Source organism: Zeus faber, assembly GCF_960531495.2.
Source record: "Zeus faber genome assembly, chromosome: 11".
In the NCBI taxonomy this organism is placed as follows: domain Eukaryota; kingdom Metazoa; phylum Chordata; class Actinopteri; order Zeiformes; family Zeidae; genus Zeus; species Zeus faber.
The window spans coordinates 10,859,566-10,879,364 of NC_137205.1; the positions used below are offsets into that span (position 1 = coordinate 10,859,566).

At 47.2% G+C, this 19,799-nt stretch overlaps 1 protein-coding gene across 1 annotated transcript; it reads right to left on the reverse strand.

The window, feature by feature from the left end:
• Window positions 1-247: 247 nt before the first annotated feature.
• Window positions 248-16,981, reverse strand: fscn1a (fascin actin-bundling protein 1a). The gene is made up of 5 exons (XM_080009946.1): window positions 16,132-16,981; window positions 6,955-7,111; window positions 4,673-4,794; window positions 3,208-3,375; window positions 248-2,564 (listed from the first exon to the last, which is right to left on the reverse strand). The coding sequence occupies exons 1-5, from the start codon at window positions 16,973-16,975 to the stop codon at window positions 2,356-2,358; spliced, it is 1,500 nt and encodes a 499-aa protein (XP_079866072.1). The 5' UTR covers window positions 16,976-16,981; the 3' UTR covers window positions 248-2,355.
• Between the last annotated feature and the right edge of the window lie 2,818 nt (window positions 16,982-19,799).

The window sequence follows — 19,799 nt, forward strand, 5'->3', positions numbered from 1 at the left end:
CCTGGTCGTGCACCAAGTGTGGGTGGGGATTAGATGAGAAGCGAGCAGAGTGCAACCCCTAAAATAAGAGGGGAAAGAAAAGTCAACTGGGACCCGATCATGTTTTGACTGCACACATTCATTACGCAAGAGCTGGCAGGAATCTGCAGAGTGAACGAGGGAGAGAGATTCACCCAAAAAGTTGAATATCTTTATAATGACTCAAAAGAAAAAAAAAAAAAAGACATTAGCCGCAATATGATAGTGTTCCAAAACCCAGTTTTTTTTATTGGTCGTTGGAGTTCGGGTGAACCAATGGCACGAGAGGAAGATTTAACCACAATATCAAAGAATTATACAAAATAATACAAAAAGGAGGTTCCAGTTATATAAAGCAAAAGAAAAAAGCAAAGAAAAAAGAAGTTCTCTTTTTTTCCCTCTTCATTTAAATTCCCCAACCCCCGCTTTTTTTTTTTTCCCCTACTGCCCAAAAACTCGGTAAGGCACAGTCATTACCACATGTTTACCCTTCCACATCCGTTAGTCTCAACCCGGGTTTCTGTTACCGGGGAGACTCTGATCTCCCTGGAACTCCCTCCGCTTTGATAACTTCAGCCGCTCTCCACTCCGCCTTCTTCGCCCAAGCGCTCAAAATGGACCAATTAACACAAGGAGCGCTGTCAGGCTGCGTTCCATATCAATAAATATTCAAAACTGTCCATTATTTAGAATTTGACAAGAGGAACGATACGGTGTGGAACCCGGTTCCTCCCCTAAAAGAGATCCATTTCTCAGTCAATGGATGAAGTTGGTATTAATTTGGTATTTGGTTGTGGCGAGTGGGGGGAGGGCGGGCGGTGAAAAACGCTGTCATCAAAAGCAAAAGGGGGTTTGAGAAAACCACGAGCCCGACGTGCTGCACCACAGATTGGCATCACAGAGAGAACATTCCAGTCAAACAGACGAATTTAGCGGAACTTTACACACAAAAAAAACCCAGACGATCCAAATATCCAAATAGTCCAAAGTCAGCGTATTTTCCCCGGCGCTGAGTCAAGGCTGGCGACGTCCAACGGCAACGAGTCGCATCGAGTCGGAGCTAAATTTAGACTCAAGGTTCAGAACGGGGGGTGGGGGGGAGGGGGGTGTTTCTAACCGGAGAAAAGAAGCAGATTTTGGTCGTCTCGGTGCTTTTACAGTATAAATCGGAAATTTATAATGGAAAGAAACTAAGTATTGAGGCGGATTTTGGAATGGAAGGACGAGATGAGGCTTTAAGATTTTGGTGTGGCGATTGATAATTTATAAAGCAGCTTTATCCAAAAAATACAAATAAGGGGGGGAGGAGGGGTTCCAGTCGCAATGGTTATCATCTACACACCTGCTGTAGATAATGTCTGTGCCTTGGATAGAAAGAAAGAGAACGTAAGAGGAACACAGCGGGGTGTGCTCAGGGGTTTCTTCCAGTTAACGTACAGGAGGGGTGCAGTAAACACATCTGACTGTGCCTTTATTTAGTTTATTCTTCTTTTAACACTGTGCTCTGAACAATAGCTTAAATCGGTGGGGGGGGGGGGGGGCAGGACAAGTGTTCTCTTCCCGGGGGGGTTTGAACTTCCTACTTCCTGTTTGGCCCAGGAAAGCGCACCTGGCTTTTATTATTATTATTTTTTAAATCTGTTTCAACGTCACACAAACCTGTCGGTTACGTCATATTTAATTTTTTATCTGCGTCGAGATCCGTTCCAGTTTCGTCACATAATTCACACTGTACGTACAAGAGCCGCCTTCGGAACGGACGCGGAGTTTCGACCCCGCTCAACATAAATCCTTTTCTATCGGTGCCCTCTGGCCCTCGAGACGGTCGGCCAGAGGCGCGCCGACGACGCCCGGTCCCACGGAGAAGCGGTTTCTATCGAGGTGATTGGATCTGAAATCGAGGTGGCTCCACCATAAACACTGCACCGTGGGCTGCTCACACAAATAATAGACAGAGGGAGTGAGGGGGGAGTAAGGGGGAGTCATAAGGCTTGAAGGAGCAAGTAGCGTGTCGAGCAGCAAACCAGATGGGAGCAGAGGTAACTATGCACAGCCCAACGGTAACTATGGCAACAAATAAAGGTTGGCGCTGCAGAGCTGGAGAGGGGGAGACAGAGAGAGACGGGGAAGGACGGAGAGAAGGGAAGGAGGAATGGGAGGCAGGGGGAGAGAAGGAGATATGTAAGGCCTCCTCCTCCCTCCCCCGGTGTGTGCAGTTCAACATCTAGTAGGTCACAGGCGGCGGGGGGACACTGTATATGAGATGAGTCAGGTCGGGGTGAGGGATGGAGGGAGTCATATAGGTAGATGTGCGGCCGGGGGGGGCGTCCTCCCGCCTCAGTACTCCCAGAGCGTGGCGGCCTCCAGGTCGTCGGCGTTGGCCTTCAGCACGCCAGCGTGGTCGCCGCGCAGGTACTTGCCGTCGGCCACGTGGCGCACGGCCACCTTGTTGTAGTCGCAGAACTCGAAGAGGAAGTCGACGGGCGTGTCGCTGCTGCTCACCACCGACTGCTCGCTACCCACCATCCAGTATTTGCCGGTCGAGTCTGCGGGCGAGGAGTACAACGGAAAGAGAAGATGGGGCGGGGCGGAGAGGAAAAGACGGGAAGAGGGGATGTAAGAGTGAGAGAGCGATGGAGAGGTGAGACGCGAGGGGTGGAGGGAGATGTGGTAAAGTGTAGGATGACGGAGGGAAAAGAGAATGAAGAAGAAAGAGGATTGAGAGAGAGAAAATGGTTTAAGAGGTAATTGGGGATTAGAGGGAGGAGTGAGAGAGAAGAAAACAACGGTGCAGGCGAGAATTAGAGGAAACAGAAGAAAGGCCAGTGGGGCAGAGAGGGTGCAGATGGGTGGTTTGGATAAAGATAAAAACCAATGAGTGCAGGACAGAAAGCATGGCTTTACATTCCTTTGTTCAACTTACATCACATAATTCCAAGGGAGGGAAATGAGGCAAATTAATCCCCTTTTTTTTGGCAGAAAGGCCTCATGAATGAGCCTTTAAGGAGGATCAGTGGATGAATGGATAAAATAATCCCCCGTGTGCCGTAGGAGGTCGGTGCCCATATGCTGCGGAGCACTATCTGGCATCTACATCCATGCATGAGTGTCTATCTGTGCATTACTAAGTACAAAGTTGTACATCGTTGGTGAGGAGCCACATGGCAAAAGCAAGGCACCGAGACTGACCTTGCAGGCTGTAGGCTCCATCTCTGAACTCCAGGGTGAAGTAGTCGTAGGTGGAGCGGTTGGAGTCCAGGGTGCCTGTCACCTTCCTGCAGCCAATGAAGCCGTGCTCCCCGCGCAGCACGATGATGGGACGGTTGATCAGCTTCATGATGAACTCCTCAGACTCGCCTGGAAAACGCAGCAAAGACATACAGTACATAAAATGGATAAAAATGTTACCACTTTGTTGGCAACAGGTTTCATGGGACAAGACACGAGCAGTGTTGATAAGTGAAGCAAAATCATAGTTCTGACAGACAACTCTTCGATTCATTTAAAATCTAAGAGTTTGCACTACACTGCTCATCACTCCCGGGGAGATGTCCAGCAAACCTAGGCCAACTTAAGCTGCTTTCACACATGCACTCTGGACAATGTCTGGATAATCAGGTCTGGACATTGTCCGGAGTCGCCCTTTCACACATGTAGCACATGTTCGTGACAGACGCGTTGACGCCACCTGGAAATACTCAGTTTGGTTCAGACGAGGGGCGGAGCCCGGGTAGAGCATGCAGGAGACAGCACGTGACGCAATGACACAGCAGAGTTTTAGCACACCCAAGATGGTGGACGAGGCTACGGACTAAACTTTTTCATTGATACTCTATGTATTTGGACGTAGCATAAAGGAAAGACTGGAAAGGAATATAAAGGAAAGCAGAAAGAAGAACGAAGCAGCTACGCTCCGCGCACAAAGGTAAATAACATTAAAATAATAACATGATAGAGATGTCATCAACACGCCAACTGTGAATGCTCGGGACAATCACCTGCTCTGTTCACACATACCGCTCAATCGGACATTACGCTGACTTTGTATTAGGGTGCTGGCCGGGTACAGCCAGTTTAATGTCTGGTCCGAGTGATTTGGGAATTTGTGTTCACACATACAGCTCCTCCGGGTAATGTCCGGATAATGTCAGTGTTGCAGTTTATGTGTGAAAGCAACTTTAGTGAGCTCGAAATATAGGAGTGATGAGCTTGAATCCCCGTTTTGGATAAAAGGGTAGAGTTCAACAGATGGATGCGTGGGAGGTGGAGGGAACGCAGTAAAGCAAGCAGGCTGCAAAGCAGGTAGTGCAGGAGGGATTGGCTGCTTAAGTAGGCCGGCCAAAATAAGGGCGTGGAAGCATGTGGCAGCGTCAAGTTGTCTGAAAACTAGTTCTGCAAGCGCTACTCCATTGTATGTTACATTAAGGAGTCAGGACATTTGTAGTATTTTAGGTCTAAAACCAAATCCACTGAAGACGGTAAAATTATTTTTTAAATGAGACAAACATCACATTTTGATGGATTCCTCTACCCATGACTTTGTTTCCATCCCACTGTTGTCTTCTCTGATTTTATGCACAATCATTTCCTGGGGGCGTCTAACAACCAGTGTCCATGGAATCGAGGTGTGGCAGCCGCACCGAGATGAACTGACCTGCAGAGTCGATGCTCGCCGCCAGCTGGCCGTTTTTCTTGGCGGCAACATATTTCCCGTTAGCCGCGCGGAGAGTCAACCTCTTCCCACGCCACTCGATGTCAAAGTAGCAATTAGCTGACCTACACGGAGACAGAGAGAGACTGAAAGTGAGTCAAAGTGAGGACATTGGAAAGACAATGAGTGTACACGGCAGTTGCTTGTATAAAGTTTTGAGTTCTCGCCACATCCAAATCCGCAGTCTCACACAAACAGAACGATTCCTAGTGTTATTTTCTTCAAGTAGACCTGAAGTAATTAGAGAAGCAGGTTTAACTTTAACGAGAGGTATTAGCTTGTACACTCAGAGCCTCTAAGAAAATGCCATATTGGGTATCTTGTTAAATCCTTTCACAAAAGGCGCGTTTTTGTTTTCCCACATGGGAAGGGAGCCACCCGTGGTTAAAGCCGAGGAGCTTGGACTCTCAGAGGAAAAAGGTTTCGATAGTGGAAAGGAAAGTCCTACTCTGAGTTGTTCTCCACCTAAAGCACAACACATGGAATGAGAACATGCCCCCCGCGCCCCCTCTCCTCGAGGAGGTCGGGGACCTCGCAGTGCTGCGTGCGGAAAGGACTGACTCAAATCTGAAGAATGTTCCCCGGAGTCTCTGCCCTGCGATGCCTCACTCTGCTCCTCCTTATCTCACTGGCGGAAAACAGAAGGAGCCCCACACAACCCAAATACATTATCCCGGGGTCAACGTTTTTTTTGTTAATATGACTACACACTACAGAACTCCCGGCCCATCTTTACATTTAAGAATTTGGGGATTTTAAAGACTTCAAATATTACTCATGTAATTCAATAGAAACACTAGAATATCATGTTGGATCTTTGTTAAATCCCTCTCGCATACTACTCATATTGGATAAATCGGTAATAGCAAGTCGGCAAATTTAGTTTTCAAAAGAGTTTTCCTCCCCTCCTTTGATGCAAGGCAATGATGAAGCGTCGCCACCAAAAGGATGATACGGGCTTCCACTCCCACATCTGGGTCAGGGGCCTCAGGAGGGAGGCATCCAGGGGCACCAGGTCAAACAGAGGGTGTCAAGGGTCAAGGGCCAGTACACTGCTATGAACTAAACTGTAATTTCACTGAATATCACGTAAAAAAGGAAAGTAACAAACCAAAGCCTCTCTTTAGGCTGACCCTCCAAACTCCTTAGCCATAACTTAACCCAGAAACCAACACCCCTGCAACCCCCAAAATGCTCCACACACGCTACTGATCAAATTACCAGCGAGGACTTAACCCCCGAGAGCTGTGACGGAGCCTGTAACACACAGACAGACAGAGCGGAATAAAACCGGGTGTACAGTGAGTGTTAGATAAGTACGGCGTATAGGGTACAAACAGTGAGGAGTGGTATACAAAAGCATTTTTCAAAAGACAAAAAAAATGAACGCCATCAGTTCTTTGAGATGAAAGGTGGAAATCCATTTTGTACTCTTGTATTTGAATTCTAGACGTCCCATAAAGGATGAAACATCTAGTCAGCATCTAGATAGACCCCAGAGAGGAAGAGAATTTGGGATGGAGCGGTACCATTCTTGAATTCATGGAGCGGTGTGTATAGTGGCATTATCACCTGCGCTAAATAAACCAATGTAGAGAAGAGGCGGACAAACGACACAGCCGGCGTCAGCGTCAGCTTTTCTATGAGTTCAATCTCTGTGGAGTTCACACAATAGGTTGAGGTGCCAATTCGACTCTGTAGTCATTTTTGAGGCTGTAGTTTTGCGGTTTTAATTGTCGTTCCCCAACCGAGCTCCACACTTGCGGCAACCGCTCTTAGACTTTCCAAGAGCGTTCCCCTCAACACAGTAAAGTATTTAGCAGTTTGCTGATGCACCGGATAGTTCGTCCGCTAATCGGCCTCTTTCCAAACGTTCGTCGCTGACGTCTCCTCCAAATAACGCACATCTTCAGAGGTGATGCATATATTTCATATGACCAACCTGTACGGCTGCCTCTGTAATCAGACCTCTGTATTTAGTTACTTCAAAGTGTAAGTTCTTTATGTGGAGTTCTTTGTATTTTTTTTTAGTAAGTGCCAGTAGGTTACGATGTAATAAATGTTGCATGACTGCATTTTTGCGAGCGCTTAACTTTTTTCGTTTTCAACTGTCGTAAAGCACACGCATTGCATGTGCTCAGTGTGTAATGACCCAGACACATTTCACACCATTTAAGTGTGTGCGGCGTGTGTTTGTGTGTGTGTGTGTGTGTGTCACATCTTACTTGGTGGAGGCGGTGCACTGAAGTCCTCCGTTGGCAGTGAGGGTCCAGTATTTCCCAGCAGCCGTTCGGAAGGCGCACTTCCTGTTTTCGCGGCATATCTCCACCTGGAACACTTCCTGGTCACCTTCCTCGTCCTGATTGGCCGAGAGATCCATACCTGGGAGGTGTGGAAAGACAGAAGGGTGCTTAGCTATAGTCAGCGGCCGAAGAAAGGAGGCCTTCTCAACGCATTCCCCCACCCAGACATCTGAGCATCCGCCCCCGCGTCGAGATCAGACAGGCTAAATGAGCAACATCAGACAGCTGTGGATTAGAGGATTTGACACAGCTGCACGCACACGCACACACACAGCTGTCATAGTCCAGCCAGGCCCCACCAGTAGTTCAAAGGGTTAATCCCCCCCACAGTGGACAATCATGGAGTCTGGAAGTCGAGGCACGGCCATCTTTAAGTCAGCAGAACAAGACGACAAAGCGTGGACATTTGCAGCCGTACGGGCTATTGTATGGACACAGAATGCCACAGTCCATAAATAGCAAACATAAAAAGTCATTATGGGCACTTAACAGAAATGAGACAAATCAGGCGAGTCATCCATAGCTCGGAACATGCACACAACCACACACACACAGCCACACACTTCGACACATCATCCGCATAAACATACTACACATTACAACGGCCGCTATTGTAGAGGGTGAGGTCATGGGTCTTGGTGTAGACCTACAGCCTAGAGGTTGGAAGAGGCCAAGTGATGTTCAACACAGAGAGAGAGCGAGGCAGAGACAGACAGAGAGAGAGAGACCGAGAGAGCGAAGCACTGTGTAAATGTGTGCAGAGGGGGGGGGCAAAGAAAGGCAGGAAAAGAAAGGAAGTTCTGTTTGAGAAAGCCAAACTGTCATACCCTTGCCCCCCCATCCACATTCTTAATCTTTTTTCAAGCTTTTCAGCCGAGGGAAACCAATTTTCAAGTGTTGTAAACAAGCCTTTTTTTTTTATTTTTTATTTCATTTATTTGGGCAATCAGGTCGCGGTGGCGACCCCAACACAATAAAGGGGTGAAATTGACAGCGTTTTGAGTGCAAGGCTACTGTATGTTATGACATGTTATGGCCCCGGAGGGCAGTGCTCGCTGACCCCTCCCGTCCCCCGAAGAGCGATGACTCGCAATGTTGGAAAGTTAAAACAAAGGGCTGAACACTAACGAGCACTCAGGAGGAGCTCCTCCTGAGTGCCTACTGATCCCTGGAACTCTGGCCTCTATGGACAGATTGAGTTTCTGTACCGCGCGCACACACGCACACACACACACACACACACACACACACACACGAGCAAGAAAAATAACTGACCAAGATGAGAACCACATGGCGGCAATCAAGCACCCGCCGCTAAGATGAAGGGGGGGGTGTGAAGGGGGGCGAGAGAAGAAAAACGAGAAGGAGCAAAGAGAGAGAAGGAGTGAGGAAAGCACCAACATAAAGAGACCGATAATAATGTGGCCGGGAAGATAAAAATATTGAGGCCAGAAGGGGGGATGTTGGAGGAGCAGCACAAGGAAAAAGGGAGAAGGAGGAGGGCGGGGTCGAGGAAAGAAGGGATTGACCCAGCTCTCCTCCCATTTGTGCCGGAACATTTATCAGTTTGATTTTGGCTGCGAGTTAAGTGCGCCAACTGAGGCGGTGCTACACTCCCAGCTGATGCTCAATCGTTTCCTGTTATTGTTCGGTTGTGTGCCCCTTTCTCAAATACTTTTATTTTATTTAAACATAGTATTAGTTAGAGTTTAAGATGGCCTGAGGTTCCTGTTCTTTCTCTTACACAGTTGAGACACGGGGAAGCTGTCAAAACAGTATGAGGGGCTCTGTTGCGTCATCCCTGGTACCGTTGACCCTGTGAGGCCGTTTACCTGATGGGTTTGGATAAGCGACACATTTAAATGAGTGTATTTGCATGTGTCAGCACTTGTAACAGTACAGAGCACTGAAAAAAAAAAGGTGATGAAGTAGTCGTTGAATTTAGCAAGGATGTACCAATTGCAAAATTATAAACCGATACAGATGTTTAAAATAACAATTTGGTCGATACCGATGTATTACGAGTTCCCTGAACGCAACATCACTTCCTGCTTGGAGCGCTGCAGAGAGCCGTGTCGGCGTCTTCTAAAATAGATTGCGGATGGCGTCGTTCTCTTGGACGAATAAAAAAAATAAAAAATGGGTCACCAAATATACTTCAGCAGCTGTTAATATACCAGAGCAGCCTGCCCAAGTTGAGTCTATGTGGGGGGGAAACACTGGATAAACATCTGCCTCTGCCATCAGTGAACGTCATCTTAGTTGCCAATAGGCCAATGGCCGTCAACAAGCCGAATATCAGCCGATACGGATGTACGGACGATAAATTGGTGCATCCTTATAATTAAGTGTTTTATTTCTTTCAAAACGCTCACTCGGAACAACAACACACAAGCAACATAACTGCTGAGTCATGTGAATTCCCAGATAAAAGACACTAAAGAGAAAAGGAGACTAAATGTCCTCTGTCCTTTTCACTCCAGCCTGAGGGTGACGTCTCATGTTACTGTCGAGGAAAGAGTTAGGTGCCAACACTACCAACAATATGAGCGAAAACCCCAAACCAACATCCATCCTGAGGAGTGTAGGGCTTCAGCCATGACCCTGAGGGAAGCCAAGGCTGTTTGTAATCATGGGGTACAGTCTCTGAAGCCAATAGATTAACGGGGTAACTGAGGAAAGAATATGACACACACACACACACACACGCACACACCTTCCTCTTCTACCAACCACACCAAAGACGTAGCCCTGCACACGCACCATCTTTCCCAACCACACCAAATGCACCACACACCCTCAGTTAACCAGAGCAGCTCTTGAGAACAGCTCCTCCATCTTTACATCCCCCCCAGCCCTCCACATTCGGGCTGACTGCAGCAGGCACGGATTGTTGGCACAGATTCCTGTGAGCCAGCAGGGCCCTGCACCAGTAGGCTGCTGTGAGGGCAAAGCATTGTACCCAGCGTGATTGTCCGCATTGCAATTGTGCCCTGCGTGCGTGTGTGTGTGTGTGTGTGTGTGTGTTCCATTGTTCAGCAGGTCTGGTTGAGGAGGCAACCAGCTGGGGCACAAGCAGGGAGCCAGATCACCACCCTTTGTTCTGACCGAACACATGCATGGACACACACTCCAACAAATCCAACTGAAAACACAGTGCATGTGTACAGTAGGTTAAACATTGTATGTGCACAGATCAGAAGAAGAGCTGCATATTAAGGCTATGCTCACACTGCAAGCCTTAGTGCTCAACTCTGATTTATTACACAATTTTGTTTGGCTGTTCAATTTTCTTTTTTATGTGGCCAATATCAGATTCCAGTGTGAACTGGTTAAGAACCTGAACTGACCTGCAGTAGTACCTAAGATGTCACACGCAGCACACTGTCGTAATGAAGTAAAGATGGAGGCCACTGAAGTCAGTGTTTACGGTTTCTTCTGTTCGACCATTTCTTTCGATATGTTTTCAAACACAGACCGGTTACGATACAACCCCTATTTTTCCTTGGACAGAAGTGTCCCTCCACTGACTACCCCCATCGCAGCTGTCTTCCATGGTTGTTTTCACCGAGTGAGTCCCGCCAGCGCAGAATTGTGATGAATGTCGCGTTGAGGTTGCATTGCAAAAAAGAATAATAATAATAATAATAATAATAATAATAATAATAAGAGCTGTATCTGATTGAGGACCACATATGAAAGCTCAAATGACTATGGAAATGATCAGATTCCATGTGATTCTTGCTGTTCTCACACGGTTACGAAAAAAACCTGACTGTGATTGAGTCACATATGAGCAAAAAATAAAATAATCAGCTTTGGGCTACTTTTGCCTGCAGTGTGAACGTAGCCTATGAGGCTCCCTCTTAGATAGCCCTCTACACAAACACAGCTGGACCTCCCTGGAAGACTGGAAACCAGTCAGAAGGAGAAAAGGAATGAAAAACAACAAAGAGTTGAATTGGCTTTATAAAGCTTCACAGATTGCAGAGAAGACGAGACAGGACCAACAGCAGCACTGATAATGTTGCTTGTTCAATACAGTCCCGTGTATTAAAAGACTAGTAATTAAATGTACTGTAGTGTCAAAGACAACCACCGGCTTTTGGGGGAGGAAATTACATTGTAACATTCAATCTATTCATTGAGTTTCAAAATTGACTATTAAAGTGAATTGCTTTAAATCAGCGTGCTTTAGTGGACCCAGAATGAAGCACAATGACTCATTGGAGATCTGCCAGCGACCAGCCAGCCATAATAGAACTCAGGACATTAGGGGCGGGAGCGCATCCCACTGGAGCCCCACAGAGCACCAGGCACCTCCCCTGGCACACGCCCAGCTGCTGCTGCTTAGAGCACATTCACACACAGTCCACAAACACAATCAAGGTCCATAAACACATTCAAGAGTCAGTATACACACCAAGGCAAGGCCAGTGAGCTGCGACAAGGATGCTTGAATGGAAATGCTGCTCTCATCTGTTTTGTCTGAGTACATACAAAACACAAACCTGTAACCTCCAGTGAAGGAGAGGAGAAACATTCAACATGACCTCTGGCCGATCCATATTCATTATGCGCCCAACAGAGGAGAGTCCTTGATCCATATGGCAGCGCCTGCCTGCGATACAACAGCAACTTGTGAAATGCGAACATCTAGAGCAAGAGAATGAATAGGCGAGGTGAACAATAAATTCCTTAATTTTTTGGAACATTCAGATCTCAAAAACAATAAAATACAATCCTTAAAAGACGATGCTTCGTTTATCCTTCAACACCCGTGATGAACTTATGAACTATATGTCATGCTGATGTGAAGAAACAATGTTAAAAAGGTCTTGGATGCGGAATTAAAGTATATTATGTGTGTGCACGCATGCGCGTAATTCTCATTTCCTTCTGGCACCTGGCGTGGCTGTGTCTGAATCAGAGCCAAACACAAAATGGAGCCACAGTCGATTCCTCTTCCCCAGCATGCGTCGGAAGACTGGCAGACTCTTGGATTAAAGATGAAGGAATTTGCTTCAGTGCGTTTTTTTTTTGGGGGTTTTTTTTTTAATTGGAAGAAAGAATCATGAACCGCGCCCTACATTGAAACCGTGTATATCAAAGTATCTGCTGATGAACGGTCAAAGAGCGAAGTTCCAACACATTTAACTACTCATGACATATCCATATCAAATCAAAATGAGGTCACTGGTATTCAAATTTCTCAATTTCATGTCATTACAATACGATGATAATCTGTTGTGCCCAGCCCCAGCACCGCACGTGGTCTGTCAAGGAAGCTTAAACATTGCAATGATTCCTTGAATTGCCGTTATGGGAAAGATGTACAGAAACTGCTCAGTTTGTATTAGTAGCAGAACAAACTGCTTCGTCCCAAAGGACAGGGCAAAATGAGGGTCTCCCCCTGCAACTACTTCAGTCAGCTGATGAGAATGAAACTTAATGAGAAGTGAACAGGAAATGCATCTGGTGCACAAGCAGCCATTAAGCTGACAAGCCAGCACTGAGTGGTCACCAACGCTTCACAGTATAGCTGAGGGGGTCGTGACAGGTCACCTCAAGGACCATTGAGCCCGGGGCTAATTGCCAAATAATCGTGTATTAGGCCATACGAGGGGTCGTTAAACTGCCTCCTGTGGATCTGTGGTCGTCACTATTGTAAAAGAATAAGAGAGAGAAGGTCACCATCTGGAAGTCCAAACGTGGAGCAGTATGAGGAACTCCTTCCAGAATAATGGAATGCGTGAACATTAAAATCTGATTTTTCCAGAGGACGACGGAAATGACTCCTCATCCAGAAGGTCAGCTGTCGCAGCTTGTTACAGACCTACAGTAATGGGGGCTCATTCCTGGTCTCTCAACTTGCCGGGGCTCAAAGTCGCCAACCTGTTCAAATCAATCCTGTAACTTGTGTAACTTATGGGCGATGTCATCGCAATTGAAAGGCCCTACACAGATTTCTTACATACACATCTCTATCTTTCTATTCTATTTTTCTTTTACTACTTCCCTCAGCAGGTCATTTTTTCCTCAAGATAATTTCATTTTTCCGCATGATATATGCACAATACATATTTTTGCTCCCTTTTCAAGTTTTTAACTCTAGACACGTTTATCCATCATTATTTACAGATAAGGACAAAAGTACCCATCTGTTTCCCTATCAATGCTTGGCCAAAGTTTCTATCACTGAGTTTCCATCTACTGAAGGCCAATTATTGAAACACATTAACCATTTTAGAAATATTTAAATCACGCCTACTTGACTACAAAAGTCTTAATATAAAGAGGCACCAAGTCCTGGTGAGGGCCAAACCCCCTGAGCCACTTGGATCTTGTAACAGATGCAGCAGAATCCTGCACAGATAAAGAGATGCTTTGACTGAACTTCTACGACCAAGAGTGTAAACCTGATTTGAACTACACTTGAGTGGCAAAGACATTCTTTTTGCCTGAAGAAATGCAAAATAAAAAAAGGGGGGGCAGTTGTTAATGGTAAGCCAATGGATTTGAAGCACCATGTTGACTTGGTGTTGCCAAGCAAAGAACCCAGAGGGCAACCAGCAAGCCAAGGCAGCAGCTGCCTGCTTCTACATATCTGCAGCATTTCCACCCTTTAACATTTAATCCACACAATGCAATCTAGTTGGTAATGTTGTGAGCACAGGCTTCCCACTGATAATTGGGATTATGCCTTCTTAGATAAGCATCTAGGAACCAAGGCTACCTAAATGTATGAATTCTATGTCAACCTTGATTGTGCTGGCATTACCCTATAGTCAGGACTATGTGGGCACAGGCTGGTAAACAGCTCTGCCTGTACCATACATGTCATCTTAGCCCAATAAAACCATCTGAGCTGGCAGTCAGTGTATCTTCAGAAGTGTTCAGGGCGTAACTGTACTACTTCATCCCATGGAATCAAGTGGATAGCCAATATCTATTTCCTTTCTCCTTGGGGGGGGGGGGGGGGGGGGCAATAATCTGCATCATAAAGACTCAATTTGCTTTGTTAGATTTAAACTGGCCATAACTCTTTTTGGTCACAAGTCACAGTTTGCCTCCATTTTGTGTCTTCAAAGACCTTTATAAGAAGGGGGAGAGGCAGGAGAACCACTGGTGGCTGTGAGCCTACTCAGAAAGAATAAATATCCTTAAACAAAGTGCATAATGCCTTGAGAGACATTGCAAACAAACAGAGGGAGTGACGGGGCGACCGACAGAGGGGGTGGGGTGGGCGGTGGGTTCTGGAATATACTTTAAGGAGAAGAGAACCGCACTGTATTTGCAGCAGTGTATTCTCTCCGGAGCTAAAACTTAAATATAGAATCCCAAGGCATCAATTACACTCATCCCATCATTCACCGCCAGTCAGCGCAGCAGTGTGTCTATTATCCTTCATTTCCAAATTCTCCGAAAGCATCTTATCTTCCTTCCAATGCAGTGTTTACTGATGTTATGGCCAAAGGTAATGAGCCTCCAGTCAACTTCACTGTCTTCACTTCCCCCCTTTCCCCTCAGGAAAAAGGGGCTGTTGGATGGATTTAAAGGGGTTGAATTGAGAAAGATGGGAGTCACTTCTGCTAACATTGTTTTTTCTCCTCAAAGTGTCATTACCACCATGAGAGCCAGTTGAGAACCCACCATTCCATTACTCATTTACAGCAGCCATGTCAGGAACTCTCCTGACATGGCTGTGCACCTATAATGATATCTGTTTGTGTGGGTGTCTCTCCACTGTCGTCCTTCCCAGGGGGTCTACAGCCTCTACTTGGTGGTCATCTAAAATCAGCCTGCCATGACTCATGATAATACATTTCTCTCTCACACACACACACACACTTTGGGTGGGGCAGAGAATACAGCAGACTTGAGGCAAGGCAGGATGGAAAAAGTGAGAAATGGGCAAAGGTGGATGAAAGCATGGAAACATAGGTGGGAACAAAGGAGGAAAATGAGGGAGAGGTAGGGAAAAAGGGAGGAAGGAAGGAAGAGGAGGTGAGAGACAAGCTTGTGCTTTGCCCAGTCACAGCTGCAGACCAGCCACACATGCTCCGTTAACATCCCCAACCACATGTACAAATGCTCTGTGATTTGATTAGCAAATCAATTCCCCCCATTCATGCGATGCTGAAGTTGACCAGATGCACAAAAAAAAAATATGGCCCCTTGTCTATAAAAATAGAGATCCAAGCCATGCAGCCACTCGAAACAGTACATATTGGCACAGAGCCTTTTATCAGTGGAGGACATACAGTGTACACCCACTGGCTACCACAGTCAAGGAGGCGTGTATGATTTAAGTAATCAAAAGTCTGTTCCAATATTTACGTACTTTCTTCAAAAGGCAGCACACCAGCGAGCCCTAAGTGTGATTTTGAAGTATCATCATTTTAACATGACTTATAACAATACCATCACTCACTTCTTATGGTCATGGTTCAATAGATATTGTACACTGAATTCAAGACCATGAGATCAGTTTGAATGACTTCAGTCAGAATATTTCTTTATGTCCTACATTGAATTTCAGCTGGAAAGCATCAAGGGAGTCAGAGATAAAGAGACAATGTCTGTAAAGTTGCTCATTATCGCTTCTGGGGGTTGGCAACTTTGATAAGAAACCATACCAAGCAACATGGTCATATGGGCTCTTACCACCAATTTAAGTGTTAATCATTGGACTGTATGCAGGCCTGTGATGAGTTTTAGCATTTTATAAATGCATCTATTGTGAGTGTGTTGTCTAGCCTACATTCCATTGTTTAGCCCGGCCTTGTGAAACATAGGCCATCCACTGTTGTGTTGCATTCCATTCTTTACTGTGATTCTACATGGATGTTTAAGGTGGCATGTGCAGGCCATCAATGGTGATGGGATGATGGGGTGGTGTCTTGTTGCCATGCATTCCATTCCTGTTCTCATCCCTGCAGGGGGTCTGCAGCCTGACATTCCATCACATTAACCCTCCCTGTGCCAGAGGCTGGGGGGCTGACCACACACACGCGCACAGAAACCCTGCGGCGCCACCAGAACACACCAAGGCCCGAACGGGGACGCCCAGGCAGATGACACCTGACCCACGCCTACCTTGCCGGGTGGAGACGTTCCTCTCGTTGCCCGCAGTGAGCACCACCTGCGGATGGCTCTGCTCCAGCACGAACAGTTCGTCCTTCCCGACGCGGGCGCTCTTGCCGGACTTCATGGTGCCGGAGGGCCCGGAGGGGGCCAGGTACCTGCCGGTGCAGTCCCTGAAGGCCACCTTGCCGGAGCGGAACTCCAGGGTGTAGCCCGTGGTCTTGTCCGTCTTGGGTCCGACCAGGGTCCCGTCGTTCCTCAGGAAGCGGTTGTCGGAGGTCTGCAGGTGGTAGCGCTGCTCCCGGAACACCAGGGTGATGGTGGAGTCCACGCCCCACGGGACGTCCCGGTCGATGGCGATCTCGTCCACCTTGGAGCTCAGGTGCGCGTACCGCTTGCGCGTCACACTGAATATGTTGACCTGCGGGTGCATGGCGATGTGCACGCTCCATTTCTCCGCCACCGAGGCGGTCTGGGCGAAGCAGATGATGCGGTCCTCGGTGCCGCCCAGGTAGCGGCCGTGGTGCTCGGACTGCAGCGACCAGCGGCCGTCGTCGTGCGCGGTGATGACGAACCGGCACTCCGGCCCGGGGCTCTCGCTGTCCCCGGTCACGTTGCCGTCCTTGTCGGCGGCGATGTACCGGCCCAGGTGCGACTTGAGACAGAAGACGTTGCCGCTGGCCTCGTCCCCGCTCTGCTCCAGGGTCCAGATCTGCTTCTTCTTCATGCTGGTGGCGGACGCGTTGATTTTGAAGCCGAACATCTCCGCCGTCAGGTATTTGTTCCCGCAGTTGATCAGACCGAACTGGATCTGCAGCATGTCGCTGGTTCCGTTGGCAGCGCCGTTGGTGGACATGGTGGCTTCTGGACCGGCTCTGGTTTGTGGGGGGAGGGGGGGGGGCGGCTTCTGTACTGTGAGCTCGCGCCGAAAGGGTCTGGGATGCTCAGCCTCGCGTGCTTCTCTTTGTTTGAGCACCGTGTGTGTGTGTGTGTGTGTGTGTGTGAGAGAGAGAGAGAGAGAGAGAGTGTGTGTGTGTGTGTGTGGGAGTATGGGAGCGCGCGCCGCCGGTCCTCAGTGCTCTCTCTCCCAGCGCGAGCCCGCCGCCGCAGCTGTAGCCTATATACTGATCAGTGACGTTTCACCGCTGGCCACGCCCCCGCGTGGACGCCGACTCAAAATGACAAAGATGGGGTTTTGGGGTTTTTTTTGTCACGGGCCTTGATTTCTTTCCTGACACATAGAGGAGAAGACTTGAGGGGGGAGAGAGAGGGAGAGTGAAGGGGGGAGGAGAGGAGGGGAGAGTCGAGGCTAGATCACCGAAGGACACAGTGAAGATTCCCAGGACAGGGCAGAGCTGGCTTCGGTCCCTATGACCGGAAAGGACACTCATCTCATATTTACGTAGCAGATTGTTTATTCCCGGTTAGAGATTTTTTTTTTTTTTTTAAAGGATATCGCTACCCCATCATCACCCTTGAGTGTGCAAATCACGAGGGAAGAGTGTGTCTCCACACACAAGGTGCTATTCATGATGCCAGGAGCGCACGCCCGCGGCGCGCACGCACACACACACACACACACACACACACACACACACACACACACACACACACACACACACCAGAGGGCAGGAAAGCCTTCGCCACTCAGACAAAGGGGCCACACAGAGCAGAGAGGCATCGCTTCAGTTCAGATGCACATGCTCACTGCTATACACACACACACACACACACACACACACACACACACATACACATACACACACATTCTTGTACTGGTATCAAAGTGAGGTCCAAGTATATACTATAACCTGATAAGGTGGAGAACTCAAGTTGGTGTTTTACTTCTGAACAAAAACAAAAACTCACTTCAGAGATGGTCCTCACAAGTATGGTAAAACATGCGTAGCTAAGCGCACACCACAGATACACACACACACACACACACATTCACACACACACACACACACCCAGGCGATACTTTCTTATGACCATTGGTTTAACATTTTGTCCACAAGCCCATGCACACAAAAACACACAAAGGATGAGTTTAAATCAGTCGTAGATATAAGCCCTGGTCTGTCATACACACTGATGCACTGATACTGAGCAGCACACGCTCACACACACACACACACACACAGGGCCAGTGGATAGTCAACAAACGTACGTGAAATGTGATGAATGTAATCTGTTGTGTCAATAGTTCACTCACTGAAATGGAGCTATCCAATTAACCATCTTAAGGCAAATGAAGTATAGTAATAACAGTAGAAGTCATGACCTGCATTAAGGCAATAAGCGCAGGTGTGTGTGAGGACTTTAAAACCACACACATCCCACCACGCCCCGGTCTGTACGCAAAGATGGAAAAAACATTTGAACTAATTCATCAAATACATTATCAATTCATTAACATTCAATTGTGTCTTTTGGTTTTCATTGACATTTTAGAAGTCAATAGGCATTGCATGCTTTTGTCTTTTATTTGAACGAGTTTCATCCAGTCAAAGATACAACCGTTTCAGTGTGTAGATACAGTACAGCCTTCATCAGCAGACCAGGGTGTTGATTTAAGCTTTACTCATATATGTATCATGCCATATCATCACGCCAAAGGTCCTATCTGGTCAAAGATCATTGGACGAGGATGAGCAGAATTTTCCTTCCCCTTTTTGTTGCTAGGCAACACTGGATGCTGCACCTGGAGGCATGAATAACATCAGCACTGTGGCGGTGAAGGCTGTACCACTGCGCGACCAAAGCTATGCACAAAACTTGTACTGTTTCCAGTCTTTTTAAACAAACTGGAAATCGGGTTTTCATCTTGTGTGAACAAGTAGCTTTATATACAACTTCAGCTGTTAAATATGTTTACTGTTAATATCTGGGCCTATACAATTCATGTATTGTACATTGTCTATTTGTTTTGTGTATTTGTTTTCTTCTGTTTTGGTCTAATCTTTAGAATTCACCGTACAGCACTTTGGTCAACGGTCTGCATTTGTTATATGTGTTTCGTCAGTAAATATGGCTTTACTTGATTTCACAATCACATCCCAAAACAACCTCTTTCAAGTGATGAGTGTCCTTTTTCCGAGTGTATAAATTTCAAGCTAGTTACAAAGAAACTGAAAATAACCGTTCACGCTGTAGTGTGGGGGTGGTGTGGTTTAAGCAGCCACACCTGTCTGGGGTATCGGGAATTGGGCCCGGGAGCAGAGGTGGCTGTACGCCTGTTGCTCGTGAGAGAAATCAACGAGCAACAGGTAAATCACCCACCACCCCCACCACACACACAGGGAGCGCCTCTGTCATGACATGTGTCCATCTGCTCCCGGCTTGTTCCATCTTGCCCTCTCTCTACAATAAACTGCTGTGTTTGCAACATCTCTGCCTGTGTCTCTGTGTCCTGGCCCTCAAAACGCCGCCCGAGTGGCGTGTGGCAGACGGAACGGCCACACACGCTTGACCGTTTTAGTTGGGTTGAGTCATCTTTCTGGGGTTGATTAACATTGTCTGCTACATTGGTATTAATTAGACGCCCACAACACTACAATCCCTCACATCTGTGCTGATTGAGGACAGAGCTCAGATGAACTAAGAGGATTGAAATGAATAATTGATTGAGGGGGTTGCGTTGGGATTAGTGGACAGTCAACACTCACAGATGCTGCGCA

Coding starts and splice junctions, on each gene's coding strand:
- fscn1a (XM_080009946.1), bottom strand. CDS start 16,975: ATGTCCACCAACGGCGCTGCCAACGGAACCAGCGACATGCTGCAGATC. Junction 7,112..16,131: donor GAACGTCTCCACCCGGCAAG/GTAGGCGTGGGT, acceptor CACACCTCCCAG/GTATGGATCTCTCGGCCAAT. Junction 3,376..4,672: donor GGCGAGCATCGACTCTGCAG/GTCAGTTCATCT, acceptor TGCGTTTTCCAG/GCGAGTCTGAGGAGTTCATC.